This window comes from Sander vitreus, chromosome 6 (genome assembly GCF_031162955.1).
Source record: "Sander vitreus isolate 19-12246 chromosome 6, sanVit1, whole genome shotgun sequence".
NCBI classification, from domain to species: domain Eukaryota; kingdom Metazoa; phylum Chordata; class Actinopteri; order Perciformes; family Percidae; genus Sander; species Sander vitreus.
The window spans coordinates 21,394,923-21,419,033 of NC_135860.1; the positions used below are offsets into that span (position 1 = coordinate 21,394,923).

The 24,111-nt window shown below is 40.0% G+C and overlaps 2 protein-coding genes across 2 annotated transcripts in view; one reads left to right on the plus strand and one right to left on the minus strand.

The window, feature by feature from the left end:
• The window catches only part of triob (trio Rho guanine nucleotide exchange factor b), a 112,606-nt gene that overhangs the window by 40,132 nt on the left and 48,363 nt on the right, over positions 1-24,111 (plus strand). The window contains exons 3-13 of the mRNA XM_078253422.1: positions 3,974-4,048; positions 5,193-5,307; positions 7,169-7,361; positions 9,291-9,395; positions 9,593-10,063; positions 11,051-11,173; positions 17,858-18,049; positions 19,923-20,054; positions 20,673-20,903; positions 22,327-22,449; positions 22,797-22,988. Coding sequence (XP_078109548.1) covers positions 3,974-4,048; positions 5,193-5,307; positions 7,169-7,361; positions 9,291-9,395; positions 9,593-10,063; positions 11,051-11,173; positions 17,858-18,049; positions 19,923-20,054; positions 20,673-20,903; positions 22,327-22,449; positions 22,797-22,988 — 1,952 coding nt within the window. The remainder of the gene's footprint in view (positions 1-3,973; positions 4,049-5,192; positions 5,308-7,168; positions 7,362-9,290; positions 9,396-9,592; positions 10,064-11,050; positions 11,174-17,857; positions 18,050-19,922; positions 20,055-20,672; positions 20,904-22,326; positions 22,450-22,796; positions 22,989-24,111) is intronic.
• LOC144519033 (uncharacterized) lies at positions 12,255-14,317 on the minus strand. The gene is made up of 5 exons (XM_078251915.1): positions 13,935-14,317; positions 13,738-13,818; positions 13,389-13,466; positions 13,143-13,249; positions 12,255-13,012 (listed from the first exon to the last, which is right to left on the minus strand). The coding sequence occupies exons 1-5, from the start codon at positions 14,266-14,268 to the stop codon at positions 12,905-12,907; spliced, it is 708 nt and encodes a 235-aa protein (XP_078108041.1). The 5' UTR covers positions 14,269-14,317; the 3' UTR covers positions 12,255-12,904.

The window sequence follows — 24,111 nt, forward strand, 5'->3', positions numbered from 1 at the left end:
GTGGTATAAGTACTTTTACTTAAGTAAAGGATCTGAATACTTCTTCCACGACTGGATGTAGGACACAATCCTTTGAGACAAGAAGAAGAGTCCTCAGTCCCATGCATAGGCTCAGTCATTTTGGGTCTTCAAGTCAAATGTAGGCTTCAGTTTTGTGTCTTCACCTTTGTATTCTGTGGTTGTGTGTTTGACTAGAATATTGCTGCTGAACCAAAGGGGTTGGCTGACATTTGGGCTACATAAACGCACACAATTAAAATGCTGCCATCAGTGAGCAGACACAGTTTGAATTAGTACATAATTGGGCAAACTGTAACTGTTATTTCCATGCAAGCATGTGATTAGATAAACCCTGACTGTATATCTAATGTACGTGAGTGAATTATCAATTATAGCCAATGGTGGCAGTTTTACACATTTGTGTGAAGCAACTAGTGTCCATTTGTCTCCAAGTTCTGTTTTGCATTTTTACATTTGCAAGACAATACATTTACTTTATGGCTTTTTCTTGCAGCATTCCACTGTTTTGGACACTGAACTGTTATTACATGTTTATTAAATTGTAAAGAGCTACAATAAGAGGGGGACATCATTCAACAACTGCCTAAATATGTAGTGACAATTCAAATATGACAAATAGTTCCACTCTTACACTTCAAGGAAGTGCATAATAGTATATCATGCATTATATGTTGTCAAGCCAACCCAAGCAAACATCTATATGATGTACTATTATTGTCCCTTTGATGAATGTATACACAAGATGTCTCCCAAATCTACAGAGAGAATGAGAGTATAAGTGCACATGTGACTGTGTGTGTGTGTATGTGTGTGTGTGTGTGTGTTCCTGCCAGTGTGCGTGTGTTTCATGAATGACAGCCTGTCATCCGCCACTCCTGCATCTTTGTCTGAATGATCCACTACCTGTCATGTGCGCAGTTGATCTCCTCATCTCGCAGTCATCACCTTGTATTTCCTTGTTCCAACGGACAGATGTGTCACAGTGAGCACTGAAAAAGAAATTACTTTCTACCTGTTCTCTTTATTTTCTGCTTTGAATTATAGATTTAAAAAAATTATTATTACGAAAAAGCTCCCTGTAAAAAAAAAATGTATTTCTTGGACGAACGCTATGCATTTTGCCTCATTTTACATGCTACTGAGTGCAGGCTGCCAGTAAAATGGATTGCTCTCATTATAAGTGTGTTATGAACAAGCAGTCTGTGATTGAAAAGCTTTATTTCATGCTCGGCAGACTTGTAAATGAGTGGTTGTGTGTAGTCAAGAGAGGAGATTGTCGTGTGTTCTGGTGTGGTAGTGTGTGTAGCGAGAGGCGATGATGGGATTTCATGAATCACAGTGTGCAGGGTAATACTTTACCTCTGCGAGATATTGTATGTTTTATTGCTGCATATAAACATGACGAAAATTAGGAAAGGCTCTGTGGTTGTATGTGTACTTGCGACATTGTGCCTTTTTTACTGTGTTGACATCACAAGTAATGGGCCACCATACCGTGGAAGCAACTTACTCTTCACCAGCAGCTGTTTATATGTTGCTTTTCGCTATTTTTTTATGATCATACAGTATAACACTTTATATTGAATTTTCCAATCTGATCTTCGAAATCCAGTTTTCCAGGATTAAGTTGTGGAACATGTATGACAGCCACATATGTTTCTAGCTTACTGCATGCAGCCTTCCACATAAACCCCAAAGTGCATGTGTGTCCAGCCTTTCTGCCAGACTCGGCCTATGTCGTACAAACTGTAGTTTTAGCAGGGCTGCAGCATTATAACAGGTCAGTGTTGGCTATCTGCCAGGGCCAGTATCTTACATAAACGACCACAGTGAGGAATGTGTCTGGGCACACTTCACAGGAAACACACAGAAATGTACTAACGCAAAATGCAATGTTTTTTTCTGCTTGGGCCTTGTTTTTCAATGCACACACACACACACACACACAGACACTCATTCTTTCCAGCTATAGCCATGCTCAGTCCTCCTTTGTTCTCTGTGTGTGAGAGACAGATCGTTTGGATGAGAAACAGGTGCAGCAGGTTATAAAGAGATACTCAGCAACAGCGAGGGAGATCATAAAAACTATGAGTGTGGATTGTAAGGGCTCACTCCGCTGTTTAGCCTCTCTCTCCTCTCACCAGAAGTGGAACGAGAATGAAACCATTATTGCTACCTCAGTCCCATCTCCTCTCAACTGGTTGTGACATTATCCGTGAGTCAGGTTGTGTCCAGTCTGGCCACTTTCTACAGTGAGCTAATGTGCTGTCATCCAGGCCTGGCTGCTACTCCTAACTCCCTCAGACCATGAATGAAATCGATATAACAGGAGCCAATAAAACCTGTAGGGGTTATTTAGCTGTCTCCCTGTCTTTCTGCAGTCTCCTCTGTCTGTGTTATTATCTGTCTTGCTTTACACTGCAGTTTTGTCTGTCCCCATATTCTTCGCTGTCTCGCTAGAATCATTATCAGCCTGTGTCTGTTCCCGTCATTTCATATCACACACTTTTGTCTTTGTTTCTCTCCATTTCAGTCTGCCTTTGATCCATTTATCTATATCCATTTATGTAGCTTCCTGCCATTCCCTCTCTGTCTTTACTTTACATTCTGTCACATCTCTGTTTTTCCCTTCATATCCTCAGGTTGTAACTCACTTGCAACCTGGAAGATGTAGTCATAGGTTTAATGATACTCATGTTGAAAAATGTCTTAATTTCACAGTTTTGCTCTCTGCTTGTATCAAGCTGCGGGCTGAAAAATACTGCAATTTTGAGAGCAAATACTCAACTTTAAGTAATCACTGGCTCCTCCAGTTTAAAATGAATTTAGATTCATGACTGACTTTCTTTTGAGGGCATTCGGTTTATGTATGTGTGTGTATGAGCGCATGATTAAGCACTCGGTCTAGCCGCTATCTAATTAGCTAATTTCCATTCATAGTCAGTGTGATTAAATGTTTATATCATAACTGTCAAAGCAGCACAGTGTTTATGTAAAGTTGTTGGCTCTTTCTTCTACAGTATTTGTCTTTCCTTTTGACCCCTAAGTCTGTTTACCAAAACAGAGCCTGAATATATATATATATATATATATATATATATATTATTTATTTTTTCCTGGATAGCATTCATGATTAAGATTTGCTGTTAGCATGCAACTTCAAATACATGTTCCTTTATGTTGCTCGTTTGCTTATGTAAAGTAATATATTGTGCGTGTGGTGTGTGGAATGTGTGTGTAAATGTGACTCACCTCTGATGACATCACGAGCTAATTGCATCTGCATAGAGACAATTCAGTGGTCAAAGTTGTCAATATCATGGCTGATGTGTATTTTTTACTAACTGAGGCATTATAGCTTTCATTGTGCTTTGTTATAATGAAATTGTCCTGAATACTATTTTTGTTTGGTTTGTTAACAGAAAAAATGGCATCATCATATACCTTACAACTTGGAAATTAAGAACACGTGGCATGATATTTGACTATATGGCACATCCCTACATTATTCCGTTCAGGGGACCAACTAAATCCGTTGTCTGACTGCTCTACTAAACACACTAAAGAGATAAAAGTCAGTTTGTGTGTGTGTGTGTGTGTGTGTGTGTGTGTGTGTGTGTGTGTGTGTGTGTGTGTGTGTGTGTGTGTGTGTTCCCTCATTGGCTGTAGACAATGATATGTTTCAGAGGCTTGATTGAGGTCATCTGGATTAAAACAAGCCGTTGGCTGGGTCAGTTAAACTTGAAGCATCAAACACTGACCAACTTAGCACCGCATACTAAATATATCACATGCTGCTGGCCACGTTGGTGTAAAAAAAACAAAAACAAAGGTTAAGGTTGGTGTAACTGTTGTCACTCTGCTGATCAACTGGCTGTTTCCATTTCTTAGTGCTTTGATTTAGGTTGGGAGCCTCCTTCCTTGCTGACCTCTCTGTTTTTCTGTGTTTCAGGGTTTCATCGCAATGAGGATATGAAGGCCATTGATGTGCTTCCCATCCTCAAGGAGAAGGTTGCCTTTCTCTCAGGTCAGATTATACTATACTCATAAAAACTGCAATTCACTCTTTTTTGTTCAATGAAGAGGAGTCATTGTAGCTATTGTATACCTATATTGCTATAGAGACCTTGCATGGTTGTTGTTATGTTTGCACGCTCATATTTATCAGAAGAGACAAATGCAGGAAGAGAGGTGAAGTTGTCAAGATAATTTAGACAAAAGCGGCGATTTCAGTGTCGACACCTTTGTTTCAGCAAGAAAAACATCTTTAGTTGTTAATTTACAGTAAGTACAGATAGTTCCAAAATCATACTCTTGGTCAGAATAGGAACAAAACACATACACACCTTTGTGGCTCTTAAATAATATAGAATAAAGAATGATAGTTTAAAAATGGGAACACATACTGCATGTCTCCTTAAATGGCACAACACAGTAGCCTGGGTATGAAAATTCTTGCTTCTCTTTATGTGATTTCGACTTGTTAGGTTAATTAAGTGCACCCACTTATTTCTCTGAACTGCTTCTGACTTGTCATGGTGTTAACCTGACCTTTAACCCATTAGTGTTAACTGCATGGACATTGCCATAATTGTGAGTGAGTTTGAGAGAGTGTTTTTCTCTGTTCATAATAGTCGGTGTTGCTTGTTACTGCAGCCTGACTGAAAGGCTATTACTAGTCTTGTCATCGTGCGACTAATTTGACCCCTGACTCTTCAATGTGACTCAGTATAGTCATGACTTATTCACAGATGGTACCCATACAAATTAGCTGCTGTTATCTCAGAGAACTACTGCACTCGCTTTACATCTTTTTGGGATGGTGTTCTGAAGTTATGTAGTCCTACGTAAACACAGTAGCATCAGACCAAGCAGTTAAAGGTAAAATTAATGTCTTAAAATTTCAGTCTGTTCATTTATTCATCTTAAATTGAGCGTTCAAGGTTTATGTGTCTCCTGATGCTCAAGCCTGTCACAGGATTAATGTGTAAAAAAAAAAGCAGGGGAAAATCCAGGACAAGTTGCGAACAAAGAATTTTAACGAATTAAAGAAGAAATGTTATTGACACCACTCTTCTCTCACCTTCTGCTTGGGTTAGCTCTGCTGCATCCATCTGCATGGGAAGTAGGGTTATTTAATGACTTTTTTGTTGTTTGATTTCTATCCAAAGGGGGCAGAGACAGACGCGGAGGTCCCGTTCTCACCTTTCCAGCGCGGAGCAACCATGACAGAATACGATCCGAAGACCTGCGCAGGCTCATTGCCTACCTGGCTACTATTCCCAGGTAGGAAAATGCACCCTCAACCACACATACACAGGGTTTCAGTGGAGGATTCATACTTTTTTTAACATACACACTCATATGCACTGACTTATAGACCGTAATCGTGATCCTGGGTTGATTTGAAACAGACTCCTCCTCTTGGCCTCTTATGCAGTCACACACACACACACACACACACACACACACACACACACACACACACACACACACACACACACACAGCTCTTGTTGTGTCAGACTTTCCCACCTTGCTTTGATTTAAAACGCTGAAGCATGACCTTAGGCTACAGAGAGCTGGGATGGTTTTATTTGTGATTCTCTGAGAAGATTCAAACCCCCCCCCCCTCATTTCCTCCTAACTCTCTATAAAAAGCTATCTCACCTTTTTGTAGGTTAGCACTCGTTCCTTTTAGTAACTCTCCTCTAAGTTAGAGTGGGTCAGGTCTACATGTAATTAGACAAAGTGTCATTTAGATTGCTGCTTTTTTTTCTCTTTAAGTCATCAAAATATGTTGTCTTTTCTTCCCTGTTTCCCTGTTTGCAGGAAGCATGTAGCCACAGGATGTTCTTGCAGGGTTGTACTCCATGGTGCTCTGTAGTTCTGTGCATGCTGATGTTTAAGTCTAGAAGCACCTTTCCTTCGCATTTAACACTTAGCTCCAGGCTGTTCTGTTTGGAGTCAGTTGTGATGAGCTTGGAGGGAAGCTTGCACTCTTCTGTTCTGCTGCTTCTGATCCCTGAGCTGCGCTTTCTAGTGCTTTACAGGTCGAGTGCTAGATTTGTCTTGAGGCAAGAGGTGGTCCAGATCAGTTATTGCAAAAATTGGGTCCAGGTTTCTTCTGGGCTCCTTCACTTTCTGGGATGTGCAAGGCAAAATTAAAAATAGTCAAGGTCTGCGTATATCAGTCAGCAGTAGTCAGTATGATGCAAATGTTTGTATTATGATAGTTTGCAATTCTGTATCAATGTCCAGGAACTTACTGTGCTTTTGCCTTCTACTTTTGTGTTACATTAGTTGGTGTTCAGTTTATATTGCAGACTAAGCTGGATAAAACAGTTTCACGTTACAATTGTATTCTTTATCTCTTCCTCTGTCCCACACTAAGTTTTTAAGCTCAGAATGAACCAAGTGTCACTGGCTCACAAGGAGGGCAGCTTGATTTCTTTTTCTCCTGTCTAAATATTTCTTCCGTCTTTAACCTTTTTCTGTGACATTGTCTCTCGCAAGTCTCTCTCTCTCTCCCTCCCCCTCTCTCTCTCTCCTCCTCCCTCCTCCACGCTGTTTTTCTCTATCCATTTGGCCGCTGATCTGTTTTCAGAGAGTGAGGTCAGAGTGAGTTAGAGCAGGAGGGCCTGCGTCTGTTTCTGTCTCCTAGCTAGACACATTCAGATTAAAGCCTTTAACACTGAGAAACAACCTTTTATGGACTTATACAGCAGCAGGACTCCTGGTAAGCAGCAGTGGAAATTTCAACACTTGAATGTTTTAACTATTTTTTTTTCCTCCCCCAGATGCTCTGGAGATTTGCATGAGATCTTTTGACTTTAAATCTTTTGGGCATTTTAGCAGTTAGAGTTTTTTACAATGAATCATTTTTGTGTTGTGGCTTTATAGTGTCTTTATTTCTGCTACATGGGCAATGGTGTGACTCAATAGTTTGACATTGTTTCCTTCAGCTCATTCAGGTTTGCTCAGTCGCAAATCAATCACATCTGATCATTTTGTTGTGACTTGTTTCCCTAAGCTGCCCTGGCTTCAAGTTAGCGTAATAAAATCATTAAGAAGCAATGTTTTTCTCATGTGTTAATTTGCTGTTTATCCCAGGATCTGACCTCTTTATTTATGTGTTTTTTTCTGCAGTGAGGAGGTGGCCAGACATGGCTTCACAGTCATTGTGGACATGCGTGGTTCTAAGTGGGACAGCATCAAGCCTCTGCTGAAGATCCTCCAGGAGTCCTTCCCGTCTTGTATCCACGTCGCCCTCATCATCAAGCCAGACAACTTCTGGCAGAAGCAGAGGACCAACTTCGGCAGCTCCAAGTTTGAATTTGAGGTTGGTGAACTACTTCTAAGACACAAACCTGATTATTTTAACATGTTTTGTTGTTGTGGATGTTGTACATGTACCATTAGTATTATAGTCTCTTTTGAGTATACAGGTTCATGATTATTGTTTTCTACAAGAGATGGAGGTATTGGTAGTGCTCATTACATCAATATATTATTTAACTATATATATGATTAAGATTAACAAGTTTGTTGTAACTTATTGCTTTTCCAGTTAGTTTAGCATAGCCATTGGTCTTAATTTATCAGCTCTAATTGGATTGCTGCTCTGTGACAGTGGCACTGTTCTGTCCCGTGTGGGCATGTGGTGGTGGTATATTTAGTCCTGACCCAGTTACTATGGTAACAGGATATATAGGACATGGCAAAGCAGTAGTGAGTTGGGTTTGGACGAGCCAGCTTGTTTTTGTTTTTTATGTCAAACATGTACTGTATTTGAGTAGCCACAATGATTGCCAAGAGGTCACCAGTTTGAGTCTCAGTCTGCAAACTTCTAGATGGGAGAAGTGATCAAGATGACTCTTCCTTATCAAGTACTGTTGAGCTGCTCATTATCAAGAAATGCATTCATGATGTTTTAATTGCACAGCTCCCTGCTGCCAACGTGTGTAGGTTCACACCTCAAACTAGGTTACTATACGTATAGTGTGTCTAAGTGTTCTTGCAGTTTAAAAGAAGCTAAGTTAGTTATATGCCAGTTATTATAGCATCAATAGAGAGCCGAAGTCACGCCCCTTCCGGTGGACCTCATGGGACCTTGTTTGGAAAAAATATGAACGGTAGTGAACGGGGAGAGGCAAATCATTTTTTGATCCCGTTTGAATTGAGCCATGGATTACAAATATGATGTTCGTCAATTTAAAAGATAATTTTTCAACCGAAGAAAGTCTCAGTTAGCCGTAGTTTGTCATATGACCACTTAGTTTTGTGTGAAACTGCTCAGTGAACTACATCTCTCGTCTCACACAATTTACGTCACCTAGCTTGATGCTCAACTTGCTCGCTAGCTAGCTAGCTAGCTTTGTTCCACAACACATGTAACGTTAGCTTACCTGATGTGTTTTATCCAGTGAAGTGTTTTCAGCAGATAAGCAAAAGAACAAGCAAGATCCGCTGCTCATTTGAGTAATGTTACATCCCCGTTACGATACACACAGACATCGTAGCTTCAGCGAGACGTCATCCATGCAACATTGAAGTGGGTAGTCTTTCTAATTACACATTTTCAACAGTTTAACAATAAACTGAGATTTTCTTCGGTTAAAAAATTATCTTTTAAATTGACGAACATCATATTTGTAATCCATGGCTCAATCCAAACGGGATCAAAAAATAATTTGCCTCTCCCCATTCACTCCCGTTCATATTTTTTCGAAAGATAGGTCCCATGGACCGGAAGTAGAAGGGCGTGACTTCAGCTCTCTATACTGGAGAGCACTCATACAGAGTCCAAACCCAAATCTGACCGTTTATTTTGTGTTTTCATTAAGTGAACCTCAGAAATGTCTGTTTTTTATTTCCTTAGAGTTTAAGTCTGTGTATTTTCATCTTATTAACGATACCATGAAAGCTGCTTAAAATGTCTGGAATGTTTTTTTTTGGGGGGGACACCCCACCCATATAAACAGTTGACATGTAGAGCCACCGACTTTGCACATTCTTCTCCTAATCTAGGTTTAACAGTAGGAAATATGAGGACAAGTTAACATTTGATCAGTTTGGAATATTGAGATGATGATGATGACTGTGCTGAGGATTAAATTGTGGTGGTCTTTCTATCTTTGTCTCCCATTTATCCTCCCTTTGTCTTGTTCACTTCTTTTCTCTGCCTGCATCCACCCTTCTCTCCTTACTTCTGTCTCTGTATTGTCACTTTCGACTTCATTTGTCCCACATACACCCACCCACACACCAGACAGTGATGGTCTCCTTAGAGGGTTTATCCAAGATTGTGGACCCATCCCAGCTGACAGCTGACTTTGAGGGCAGCTTAGAGTACAACCATGACGACTGGATTGAGGTTTGGGAACTTTCTTTTTTTGTTCTTTTCTTCTGCTCTTAAAAGTCACATAGAAAGACACCAGCCTTTGATTTTAGGCTTTTTGAGGTTAAGAAAACAGCTCTGCTCCTTTTAGCAGGACGTTATCAGCAAGTCTTATATAATTAACCAATACTTAATTAGTTGAAATGCAGTGGTACTGTTAACTTTCATTCCAGGTGCGGCTGTCGTTTGAGACCTTTGCCAGCGATGCAGCACGGGCACTGGCACGCCTTGAGGAGCTCCAGGAAACCTTGTCCCAGCGTGATCTCTCGCGGGACCTGGAGGGGTCTCGGCGGCTCATGGAAGAACATGCAGGGCTGAAGAAAAGGGCCACTAAGGCATCGGTGGAAGAGCTAGATGCGCAGGGACGAAGGCTGCTACAAAGGCTACAGTTACAAACTGCAGGAGGTGGAAGTAGCAGTGAAAGCGGGTACGGTAACCGCAGCGGCGGAGCTAGTGGAGATTCCAATGACCATCATCACGGCTTCCATGCACATGCGGACGCACACAACCTAGTTGCTAAAGTGACAGGTTTGTTGGATAAGCTGCATGGGACACGCCAGAATCTGCAGCAGCTGTGGCACATGAGGAAACTGAAGCTGGACCAGTGCTTCCAGTTGCGTCTGTTCGAACAGGACGCTGAGAAGGTCAGAGTATTCTATTCCATTCTATTCTATTCTCCATGCTATTAACATTGTGGTTGGCAACCATTTTAATTGGTTCCTCGCTGTGTCCTTATATTGCCCTTTGGTGCTTTAATGTTGATATGCGCCAATGCACAGTTTATGTCTTGATATGACCGCACAGGAGCTAATCATGCATGTCAGTCTTAGCCGGGTATTTGAAAACATTACATTAATCCAGACATTTAAGTCCTCAGATCAACTTTCATCTCTTTGGATCCCAGGATAGTGAGGCTATGAATGTATACAGTATTGCAGATGAGGTGCATTAGTGTACTGAAAGTACTGGCTACTATACTGTTGACAGGAGGTTAATGTACAATATTCTGATCATATAAATTCTTATGTTTTTGACTACCCGTTTATCTTAAAACAAGCTTTTTTGGTAATGTAAGATTGGGTTCTGTTATGTTTTTTTGTGCACTCAAGCCATACTTTATATCCTGGTCAAATATTATCTGAGCTGTGCGTTTGTGTGCATGGAAACAGAGAGGAAATGAAAGTGTGTGCCTGTATGTGGTCAGTGTTTCAGAGTGGGTGATGTTGTGTATCTGGAGCGGGGAAATGTAACTGTGCAGAGCTGGAGGCACATGCAGAGGCTGGCTATGGAAAGTGTTAGAGCTGTAATTAAACACACCTTTTCCATACACCAAACATGTAGAGAGAGGAACATACTGCCACATAAATGTAGGGTAAAGCGCAGCTGACACTACACGCAAACACACAGAGCTTGTTCTTTTGTTCTTACTTATTACAGAGGAGCTTTAAGATGACTACCTTCTCGAACTCAGTACAGTGATGAAAGGCGTTGGTCAATTACAAACACCAAACAACAGGCCCTCTCTTATTCTCACTGCTGTTGCTGCGAGTAAACACGAGCTGGAAAGACCCTTTTCATTTGTAGTGCATTCTGTAACACTAACGGCATTTTCTCCCCCTCTTTGTGCGTAGATGTTCGACTGGATCATGCACAACAAAGGGCTTTTTCTCACCAGTTACACGGAGATCGGAGGGAACCACCAGCATGCTGTAGAGCTTCAGACCCAACACAACCACTTTGCTATGAACTGCATGGTAAGACATTGTCTTTGTCTCCGTCGTGCACACACACATGCAAAGAAACACACTGAGACACAGGCGACGCAGTCACTAACTATCATCATTACTGTCATTCACAGTAACAAGCAAATGCCTCCCACTCCTGTACAACCACCAAACACACACACACACACACACACACACACACACAATCATGCACCTCTTCTTTTGTCCCAAACCATCCTCTCCCTTTGGGCTATGACTCGCTGTAGATAGATACTTTCTGTCCTGCCACTGTCTCCCTCATATTATTCGGCTGTTTTCCACGCCGCCTCAATTCTGCCCCCTCTGTCATGTCTTGTCACAGTGCTGTTCCCATAATTGACCCATATTACCTCCCTGCCCCTCCCATGGCTATGTGCTGCCCTCTGCTGCTCTGCTCCGCAGCCCTCCCTGCCCTCCCTTTCCTTACAGTAGTCTGTGGAGCTCGGCTGTCGACTAATGCGTGCAGATGACGACATTATACTGTCTCGACTCTGCAGTCTTACAGTGATCTGCGCTGCTAGTTCTTATCAAAACCTTTAACCCCTCATGGTCTTGCTCACTAAAAACATACCTCATCAATACCTGATCCTTCCTGTTTGTGTTTGTCTTCCGCCTACTACAAACCATACGCTTCCCTAATTCTTTATCACAATTCATCAGCGACTGTCACATTGCATCACAATGCTATACAGTATTATCCCTGTCTGGCAGAGCTAACTACTTATTTAAACCAAGCTTGAACTAGTTGATATCTATCAAGGATGTACAGGATGGGCTTGTGTGAGCAATACACGTTACAACTAAGAACACAAAAATCAAATCAAATCACTGATATTTCACTTTTCCTGTGATACAGTAACTATTGTTGGTGTGACAAAAGTGTAGCCAAGGGGGAGAAGGGGGAGAAGGGGCCATGGCCTAAATCCTCCCACTCACAGTGTAAATGGTGTTAGGAACCGAGTGCAACGAGTGGTGTCAAGATCAGGTCCCACAAAGCCAATTGTGTCAAGATGGACAAATAACCCCTGAGACAAGAGTAGTAGAAATGACAGATGGTACTGCATTATACATTATACATGCACGTCACACATTTATTTGCAATACACTAGAAACATACACACATACAGTACACAGGCGGGTACACTCAGAGTGACCACCGCCCTCTCCACCCATTCTTCCACAGGAAGCAGCGTTTCCCCTTCCTGTTGCTGGCTGAATAGAAATACATAGTGCCAGAGTGTGTGTGTCCTTTTGTTTCTGTGTTCCCAGTAAATGTGAAAATGTATGGAAGAAAAAAACAAGATGATACAACACAATTACCTGAACATATGTGTGCCAGTTTCCACTAATTATTGGCATTGCTGGTTTTAAAAGATGTGTTGCCTTCACAGTGTTGTATTGTTTTCATTGCTTTTAGCATGGAAATTCAAATGAGCTTCATCAACTTTAAATTGACAATTAAAACCAAATGCTAGTGGTGACTGTTTGCAATGATGTAAGTGATAATGTTATGTTACTGTTATGCCCCCTATGGGAGGCACTTAAAAAATGCAGTTTGGAAATGAAGGAGTTTCTCAACCCTATTAACAGTTAAAGATATATGAGTTTTATACCACTGCCATTTTACACCTGGTGAGACATTTTGTGACGTGACCACTGTGTCGCAATTGTGCGAGTGAACAAGTGGTTGTCCCTTTACATTGTAGATGCGTTATTTTTGCCCTAAGGGAGAGTTACAGCGCTTGTGCAATTCCATGAGAATGGGATGCTGCAGTTTCCACCTTCCAAAATCTTGTTACCCAGATGGAACGATCCATTTTTCATTTGCTGCTGTAAAGGCAAATAAAGTTGTTAATTAAGATTGTGCCAATTTATACCCTCAACTTTTTAATACTGTATGTATATGTGTGCACACATGGACACACATACATACAGACAGATCAGCTAATCTATTCCTCACCTCAAGCACGTCATAATTTAGTATGAACAGGTCATGCCCAGTTACACAATCAAAGTTGTCTGTGCTGGAAACGTGGTATAGTGATCTGGAGAGCTTTGTCAGGTTGTCTGTAAAGATGAACAGTTGAGAGAAAATGGTATTTATAAAGCATTTCACACATCATTTTTTTTTTGCACAGTTTGTTAAAAAGCAATCATTCTGAATTTCTAGCTGTTAACATGAGTCATATGTTCATTGACCACTCACCTTTTTCATTTTTCAACATAAGGTTTTCCTTAAGTAGCGTGTTGACCACTTCCACCTGTATCTCACAAAATCTCTGATCTGTTGAAAGAGAATATGTAAATGTTTTGGTCATTTTAAAAGAAGTCCCTTTTGTACAACTAATTCAGGTACGAGCCCCAGCAGAGTACAACTTAAAACTTTAAAAAAAAACTCCCTATTTTCAAATATTAACCTAGGCGGGCTTAGTCAGTGCTATACATTAATACAGTGTAAAATGTATGCAGTACACTTTTTTCATCTTTTTTAATTCTGGAGAAACATATGCTGCATCTTTAAGGTTGTGATTTCATAAAAGGAAGTTTGGACTCACAGTAGAAGACCAGACCAAGCAGCCCTCCCAGTAACAGAATACACAGCAACGTCAGACACAGTATAGTACGCCTGAGGAAAACTAATCAGAAGATAATATAATGTTATTGTACTGTAATATACCAGTATGATATGCTAGTGTTTTGTTTGTCTGCATTTTCTTTATTTATATTTTTTTAATTCAAATGTGTACCTTACCTATCTGGGGTGTTCCTTGTCCTCTGTTTGCATTTATTGAAGGTCGTCGGATAGTGATGTATCTTTCAGGTAGACTGATGGGTGGCTGTGCAGTGGTCGGGTTTTGGTTGTTTTGCGGTGGTCTGTTAGTTACAACTTTTCTTTTTTTCAACTCTTTTTTTTTCTGTCCTATTGAATCATGGCCTGATTCAAGTCCGCTTGAATCTTTATTTTCTCTTAAATCAAGACCGAGCGTATCTCCGTTTTCATAAGTGTCGTCATGTTCCGACCCTTTATTAGCATCCATTGTCATGTATTCCTCATCAGCACTGTCTGCTCCTACAGGACTCTCCATTGTTGCATCTCCGTCTGTCTGTGACTATGTGTGTTATGTTTGGAATACTTTAAATACTGTATATCTGTCTTTATACTAATGAGGGACTTCATTGGAAGTATCGGACAAAACAGTCACCCGCCTAAGCCGAGGTTCCGCCTCTCACCAACCTTTTTGCATATGTACCCATCAATAAAATCTTAAAAAGACCGGATTACCAGGGGACAAAATAGAGATGCAGATTTAACTAGGGCAGTCCCAAACGATTATTTTTTAAACGGTTAATCTAGCGATTATTTTCCCATTGCTCAATTATAAACAATTTACACAAAACAAATTTCAATAAGGTTCAAATCTCTATTTATTAAAATAGTTTTTTAACACTGCACCGTTCACGTAAAATGAATTTGTAGTGCAACCTGAAGCCAGATGTAGGCTATCAATCCAACCACAAAATAAAGTCACTTTCAGGAGGAATACAAAAATAAAAACTTAAAGTAAACAGAGCAAGTGCAAAAAGAGTAGCCTGTATTTGCTTTTTTTAACAGTAGCCTAGTAGGTAAAATAATGAATAAGCTCTTGTTTAACATCTAATCTCTTCTCCCTTTAATCTTACATTAAAAAAGTGCAATTTTAGCAACATATGAAATCAGATGTATCAAATAAATCCAACATAAGGCAAGTTGCAGAGTGTCTAATATAACAGTCGATTGGGTCACTCACGATGATGGTAATCCAAATCAACGGACTAACGTACCGTTGGGATACTACTGATTTTAACACAGTTTACCTCACACTCAAGTCAGTGCAGGAGATATACCCAGACCTATGGGAGAAGCTGGAGAGGCACAGCTTTCTCCACACCCAATTAGGCTAATAACGTAATGATTAAAAAAAACACAAATGCTTGATCAAGGGCCTGGCCCGGCACGAGGATAGTGGCGGAAATATCGTCCCGACCCGCCTGTGGGTCAAGTTCGGGCTTGGGCAGAGAATCTAAACTCTACTTGGGAGGGAAACGGAGCAGAGCAAAAAGGTGAGCAGAACTTACGGTGTTTTGCTGCTGTTATCCTGACTCAGTGATGCATTTTAGAAAGTCTACAGACTACCACGTTGTTGTTGGCATTAAGAGTAAAATACTCCCACACTTTAGAAGACCGCGTGCGAGCCTTTTTCTCAACGTGTTGTTGAACTCGCGAGGAATCCATACTTGCGCTGTTGCTGGAGACAGCTATGTTTTGTTTTGTTTTACTACGTGTGATGCAAATTATTTGTGTCGAAAGAACAATGGAAAACATTTGCCTGCAATTTGTATACAGAAGATAGTTGTAGAGATAAGGAATACTTTTGTAGAACTATGTGTTGTAAGATAAGAAGTCTACCAGTGAACAGTGATAATAATTCAGAGCTGTGGTTTGTTGGGATGGCTTGTTGTTGTTTAGCAGGAGAACTGGAGACAATGACTACAAAAAGGCAGATCTGGCAAAGAATTATGTCAAACTTCCAAATCTAAAGTTTACTTTGTGTGGTGCTGACACACAATTGCATCAGTGTTGCAGATAATGTTACAGGTTAGGGTTTTATTCAGATATGTTTTTTTCTTTCTTTGCATTCCTCAGATGCAGCTTATTAATGAGTAGTAGATGTACTCTGTGAAAAGTCCAACTAGTGGATGTCAGGAGCAGCATGTTTTCTCAACTCTTCCTGCCCTAAGTGACACTAATGCATAAGCTGCATTGAGTGAGCTGGTCATAACTTCAGGAAGTAATTGGTTTTTATACTGTTTGGCCTTCAGAGTGAATTTTGAAAATGTTTAGGAGGAAAAAGCAAAAATCAGATGGGGGCCCCTGGGACGAAATCTTATCAAATGGGGGTCGGTGGTCCAATTTGTGTCAGTTGACATAACATTAATTAACATATCTAGCAATGGTGAAGTTTATTGAGGACATTTGTTAATCTTATTCTGTAATTCATTCACAAAGCCTTATTTGTTTTCCTTCTCTAGATTAATTGATTTCTGGGTCAAAAGTGTTGCCCTCCTCTTTCTCTCTTTCTGTCTTGTCTTTTCTTCTTTTCTCTCTCACATCAGGTTTGAGTTAGGAATACCTTCTCCCTACCTCTGCCCTCCCCCTCTCCGTCCATCAGTTTGGGATTAAGGGTTTTACCACCCAGTGTGTTCCAGTAGTCCAGCCTCTGTTATTTAATCTAATTCATAATGATCTATAGATGGCTAAAAGGCCTTTAGGCTTTTTGGTTGTGACTCTGATACTCTGTTCTCCCTTTCTGCTCCAGTCCCCTCCTCCCCTATATGTGTATATGTGCTTATAGACGGGTGTTTTCCTTGAGGTCCTTTTGTATCCTTTCCAAAAATCACCATAGTTTCCCATGGTATAGTACACATAAGATCTATAGTAGCTTAGAGATCATTTTCTGGTTATATTTAATTTGTGACTTTGCAAAATGTAAAGTAGGATTACAGTAGTACTACTGTGCACCACTGTTCTTTTGTGTATCATGATTTACCTACTGCTATGTGTTTGAGAAGAAGTGGAATTCCTTGATTTCTCATGTGAGCCATATTTCGAAGCACACCACTGTCTCTAATATCATTGAGCCAACATCAGACTTAATATGGTGCTTTTACTGTATGTGTCGCAGTGCCAAGATTTTGCTGGATTTTGTACATTGGAAAACGTCTCTGCTTGGTTTACATGCAAAACTTTGAGAGAAAAAGACACATAAGAAATAATCCCAAAGCCTTATTTAAACAAAACAAAGCCCCAATCCAGGCAACCTTTATGAAAACTCATAATGTGTGTTCTTAGAATCACCCAGCCTCTGTCTGAGGGCTGTAGCTGGTGTTTGCTTCATCTTTCCTCACCGTTGTGATTGAAACAAGCAAACTAAGAGCCATAATAGGCTCCAGGAGCAGTAATTGAATAGAATAATAACAGGCTGTTAACACAGTTGTTAATTAGCGTTTGCTGATCCGTGCCTATCTACACAAGACAGCTTGGAGCCCATATATTAAAAAAGACTGAAAGATATGAGGCAAATGGGTTTATTTTCATTATTCACAGGGGGCATGCCTCCCAAGTGAATTACGTTTTAATGTCCACACGGTGTGTAGATGGGGTAGCTTATGACAATGTATTGCATGTATTGACTTTTTATTTTCTCAACTATAACTTGCGGTGTACGTTAATGTAATTGTGGCTACTATATTTCACAAACACACTTCGATTGCTTTGTAGAAATACAGCCAATGTTGACTGTTTGAAAACATGGTTTCAGCGTCATGTATCATGGCACCCAAAATGAGACCACAACAATAATTAAACTGGCTGCCTGTTGATTTTCCTGGGGGCAGAATGCCCAAATAGTAACATTACACTGAAACACATTGTTTATATGAGTCAGTACTGCCTCAGGTCAGGTGTCTTTAGATTTAAACCACTGCACTTTGTTTGTAGCAACTTTGTTAGCACACATTAGTATTCACAGATAATTAAACAAATTTTATCCAGTTTTTTATTGAACAAAACCAATCAATTTTGGTATTTATTTTAATCTATGTCATCTTGCTTCTCTACCTCTGCCTTGAACACAGAATGTGTATGTGAACATCAATCGGATCATGTCGGTAGGAAACCGGCTTCTGGAGTCAGGCCACTACGCCTCCCAGCAGATCCAGCAGATCTCAGGACAGCTGGAGCAAGAGTGGAAGGCCTTCGCTGCAGCGCTGGACGAACGCAGCACCCTGCTGGAGATGTCTGCCAGCTTCCACCAGAAAGCAGACCAGGTACAGACACACAACGACAATAGACACAGAAAATGAAGTACAGTTCTGATGATGTCAAACAAATTGTGTGTCTGTGTGTTACAATAGATGCGCATTCTTTATTTAATGATATGCACAAAACACATCTACGTATCCACATACAATCATGTCAACAGTTTTGACTGAACAAAAAAAAAGTGTTTTCTAGTTTTTACATGCACACAGCACATACTGTCAAATAAGAGGTGGAATTGAGCATAATTAGATCTATTACAGAATGTTAGAGGCTGATTTGTGCTTGCCTTAATAGTTTAGTATCCACCTTTTGATAGTTTTACATACTTTTCTTAAATAAAGATAGATTTAAAGAGTAACAGAATAATTTGGCTCCACTACAATTCACAAGCACTATAGTTGTAGTATCTCTAATAGACCCAAAAGACCATTTAAATGATCAATACTGTTTTACATTGTTTTGCTTACGGTTGCAGTAACAATGCATTAGTTAGTTGTTGACACCTTCTATTGTTTGCTGAGTGGCCTCTTTTCTGTAAGTCTTTAATGCTCAAGACTTCCTTGTAAGCTATTGATTTTTTGTTGTCAATGTTAGTGGACAGAACAGCATTACAGACAACCTATTGCATTCCATGTTATTTATTTTTTTTAAGATCAATTTTTTATTGTTTTTTTTAATATGTTTAAACATACAGAACAGACAAACACAATTGAATAAGAACAACAACCCTCTCCCACCCCCCACTCTCTGCGGTCCCGAGGAAAGAAAACAGCCAAATAAACAAAAAACAAAAACAGGAATCAGGAATCACACCTTGCCTAGTCGCTTTCCTCTAATTCTTGTGATGCTGAAGTCATTAGGACTGATACTTGTATTTCATGTTATTTTTTAGACAAAATAGTCTCTGCTGTTGGTTCACTTAGTTGCTAGAAAGCATATTTCTCATCAGTCAGGCTACAGAGACTCTTTTCCATTATACGTTCCTAAAACAGAATAATAACCTTTCAATCATTACTATATCAAAGCCTTCTACAGTGCTCTCTGCTCTGCTTTTTTGTTGAACTTTCCCTCTCTCTTACTTCAATCTCTCTTGTTCTCCATCTTTGTCAGCCTTCCTGTTTCCAACCATAACAGTTTGGATGCCAAAACCTTTATGTTGAGCTAGTTTGGCTGACAGCCGATCAAGAGCTATCGTAATGCAGAGTCATTGTTTTTCTCTGTTTTTATTGGCTTGGGGTGACAGTGTTCAGTAGGAAGCAAAACTGTGTGTGAACTCCGCATACATACTAATAGCATTGACTGGGTTAGTAATAACATGTTAGTATGCACATTTTTGAGATATTAAATATGGCGTCAGTTGTCACTACACAATCAAAACAGAAACAGCATTTTTCATTTTATTCACTATCTTGGTTTTATAGAAACAAATTCAAATGTGTCCTTTTAATAAAGTCATTATAATGTTGATTTTATAATGTCAACCAATTAGCAAAGTTGCTGTGGTTTTACCAAGCTACTACTGCTTTGATATAAAAGCCCCGTCATGCATACATAATGGGTACTGCATTTTACATACCAAATAGCATGCAGAAGTATGTACTGTAGTGTGTTGTACAATAATAGTTTCTTTAGAGACAGCTAAAGTTTGAGAACAAATCAAAGCAAACACTTACATGTCAAATCCTTTCAAAGACTTAACTGGCCTGTGATTTGACTGGCTGTCCACATCTCACCTCATTGTGCATTCGGACAGAACTGACTGTTAATAACATGTATATGATATAATGGTTAAGTCTTTATATCATTGTATTTATATATACATATATGTATGCATGTCTGTGAAATACAACGTTTGTGTTTTGTGTGTTCTCTCTCCAGTACATGAGTAAAGTGGAGCCATGGTGTAAGGCATGTGGTGAAGGAGAGCTGCCCTCTGAACTCCAGGATCTGGAAGACACAATCCACCATCACCAGGGGCTATATGAGCACATCACAACCGCATACTCTGAGGTCAGTACACACATGCACACAAGTGAGCATGCAAAACACAAACGTACTATATATGCAAATATTAATGCCAACTCCACAGAACCTTAAAATAGGACTGACAGTTATCCAAATCATGTATTCAAACACATGCTGTCAGTACAACACAATACAAACTCTACAATATAAACTCTTTCCATGATCCATTTATTTGTGTTAGTTAAAATCTAACTAGTGACATAAAACCAACAATGGAAGTTGATGTAGGTCGAGAGGAGAAAAACATTGTTTCCACATAGATATACAGTACATGTATATGACATGGAACAATATATATAAAACAGAGGTTATAGTCATTTTTAAATGTGTTCAGATTGAAACAAATGAGAAAAGTAGTTCCATAATTAGTACCCCTTTATCACATTGATAATTGACCTCAGTTAGTGAGGGGAAATAAAACATATTTTTTTAGTTATACCAATAGATTTAGTTATTTATTTTAACCTAATAAATGTGTTCTCTCCATTGTAATTTCTGCTCATTGAGGAATCAACCAGCTGAGACTTGAGGCATTTCATTATTCTCAAGTGAGATACCTCAGGATTTTTTGCAATATGTCAAACTACACGTCACCTTTTACAGGTAAGCCAGGATGGGAAGTCTCTTTTAGACAAACTACAGCGACCTTTGACCCCAGGGAGTGCTGATTCATTGATGGCATCAGCTAACTACTCCAAGGCTGTGCACCACGTCCTAGACATCATCCATGAGGTGCTGCATCACCAGAGGCAGCTGGAAAACATCTGGCAACATCGCAAAGTCCGCCTGCACCAACGGCTGCAGCTGTGTGTCTTTCAGCAGGATGTACAGCAAGTAAGAGACACATAAAGACATACAGAGACTACAAAGAGACCTGCAGCTCTCCTGGCTTCAGCAAGTTTTGTTGTGCACACATGGGCAGACATGCACACTCACACATGTACACAGCAAAGACTACAGTAGAGACTAGAGAAAGTGCTGTCTCATCTAGAGACCCTATGTTCCAATTAAGTACCCTGCCCATTAAAGCTGTCTATATCTAGTCCATTAAGTCATGTTAAGCACTAACAATGCAGATACCTATCCTATACACACCTATCCTTCCAAACATTTTTACTAAAATGAATCAACTTATTTGGCTTTTCACAAGACTTGTCATTGTGGCAGTTTTACTCAATTCATTTGGATGATATTGAATCTGTAAAACCTTACTGTTTGAGTAAAGCTAATATTGCTGTGATAAGACTTTTTTTTACTAGCAACAGTACAAAATATATTATACCAATAGTTAATAAATACAAATAAGAAACTGTTCAAACATTAGGCAAATAGAATAGCAACACATAAGTGATGCTTCCCCACTATTTTTTAATGGTTATAAAGATCCAATAAATGTTTGTTGTTTTGCAAACATTCCATACTGGATAGCAGAGTGTGTGATATTATATATAATATATTTATAATATAATCAGCTTCAGCTTCTTCAAAGCCTTTCTTCCACTTTCTTCTGAGTTTTCAGAGTGAGAGTGTATATCTCTCTGTGTGACTGTATGGATGGCAGAGCTCTTAGATCAAAACTACTGAGTTGGTGTGTAGTGTCATTTCTGCATTCTACCCTTTGGGCATGAACTCTTCTCTGCCCCCCCCCCCCCCTCCCTCTCTGTGTCTCTTGGTAGTGGTTTCCATGGTGATGCAATTTACTGTCACATAAAGTGTCGAGGGCATTGTGCACATGTTCATATGTGTTTGTCCCATCAAATATTCTCACAGAGACCTTGAAAGCATTATGAAAATCCCTTTCATTGTCCCACATAGAAACAGATGAAGTATGACCATCTGTTTAATAGATAATAAGGTAATTATGTGCAAAGATGTATAGCTAATCTCATCCACAGTGGCTATGTTGACAATTTGCACTGCTCTGGATTTCCTATTAGGCAAAACCTTATTGTCCACACTTGTGCAATTTAAACATGACAGACTGCAGATGGGGGAAAAAAGTAAAGAGAGGGGGATGAGCAGAGAGCGAGACAGAGGGGCGAGGGGAGAGCGAGATGACATCTAGGACTACTGTAATGCTAATGTGATCTGAATACTGTCATGCCAGTCAATTGCACCCCCTGCTGCTCAAAATGTATACTGCATTCTCACAGTGTAATGTACAGTAGTTGTGCATATTTAAAATCTGTGTGTGTGTGTGTGTGTGTGTGTGTGTGTGTGTGTGTGTGTGTGTGTGCGCGTGCGTGTGTTTTTCAAGGTGCTGGACTGGATAGAAAACCATGGCGAGGCCTTCCTCAGTAAACACACTGGTGTTGGGAAGTCTTTACACAGAGCCAGGGCTCTGCAGAAGAGACACGAAGACTTTGAGGAGGTTGCACAGGTAAGTTCTAATCTAGGTCCAAAGTGTTAACGCAAAAGCAAGTCTTCATCTTGTGACATACTTTTTCCTCTAGGCAATAAATGTGCCTTTTTATGAAGAAAAAAAACATGCATGTCTGAAGGCTGCATTCCATTTTGTAAACTTGACCTCAAATGTTAAGTAAAGTAATTTCTTAGAGGACAGACATGCTTAGTAAATGATCTAGATTTGATGTTGTTGTATTGTCCTAGGCCAATACAAAACGATAAAAAGATTTAATCTCTTAGAGACTAAAGAGCAGTTAGCCGTACCAGTCAAATGTATGTGATACTGTACTCTCATAAATATACTTCTTGTTAACGTTTTAGAACACCTATACCAATGCTGACAAATTGCTGGAGGCAGCAGAGCAGCTGGCTCAGACCGGAGAGTGTGACCCAGAGGAAATTTACCAGGCTGCCCACCAGCTAGAAGATCGCATCCAGGACTTTGTGCGACGTGTCGAGCAGCGTAAAGTCCTTCTGGACATGTCTGTTGCCTTCCACACACACGTCAAAGAGGTGTGTATCTCCTCTCCTCTCCTCACCTTATCTCATCTCAACCCTAAAGAGCCCTATTTACCACATTGATTTGAATCCATTGTTTTGCCCGAAGCTAAAGCTTATGCTACTAATACTTTATGGGAACGCCGTGAAGGTAGAGGGTTATCCATTTATTGATCACAGTCCAGCTTTTCATTATATGTAGGGATGACAGTAAAAACTTGTCATATATTTGTCCACCATTAACAACTGACTCATTAGTCATATTTTTCGCAACCTATAGAGGAATTGCCATGCCATATGCAGGATTGATCACAATGTTTGCATTTGTCATTATAATTTTGCCACAATTGCTAACTATGTTCAATTGTTATTGCAGTTCATGCAAACATCTGTGCTTTACCTTCCTTCTTTAATTGTTTTTACACAAATTAAAGGCAATCTGCCTCAATCTGCCTTCCCCTTCACTGTGATAATGACAATAATGCCTCTAATGCCCCTTATTATTATTTGACCTTATTCCTTAAAAAATAAATTAAGAACACGCAAACTAAACATGTGCTGTGTGTCTGGGATGCTAATCACTGCACAACTCCCGTACTGTAGCCTAATTCCTCACACAGTGTTATGAAAGTCATACACTGCACATTGACTGTCAAAATTAACCTCTACACTGACATAGCACTGTGCTCTGCATGTGTTAACACTACATCCTGTTTACCCAAACTCATAGAGACAGTCAGAGGCATGGTGTTATTAATGAAGCTAGTCTTTAGTGTCCATATGGACTAATCTTCTTCATCCCATCTGTCAGCTCACACTGGTGCAGGTCACTCTGTGTGTGTGTGTGTGTGTGTGTGTGTGTGTGTGTGTGTGTGTGTGTGTGTGTGTGTGTGTGTGTGTGTGTGTGTGTGTGTGTGTGTGTTGTGTGTGTATGTGTGCACGCTTGAATGTTTCCAACTCTCCATCACCTCTTCTAGTTCTGTAGGAGCCTTTGGATCCAGTCCAGCATGTTGAAAGGCAACAGACAGTTGACTGCGGAGACAGAGCATGAACTACATTGCAAGATAGGGGATTCATCTGCACTGATATCCATTAAATACACAGATGAAGTCACTCCACTCCAAAAGGCATTATCTCT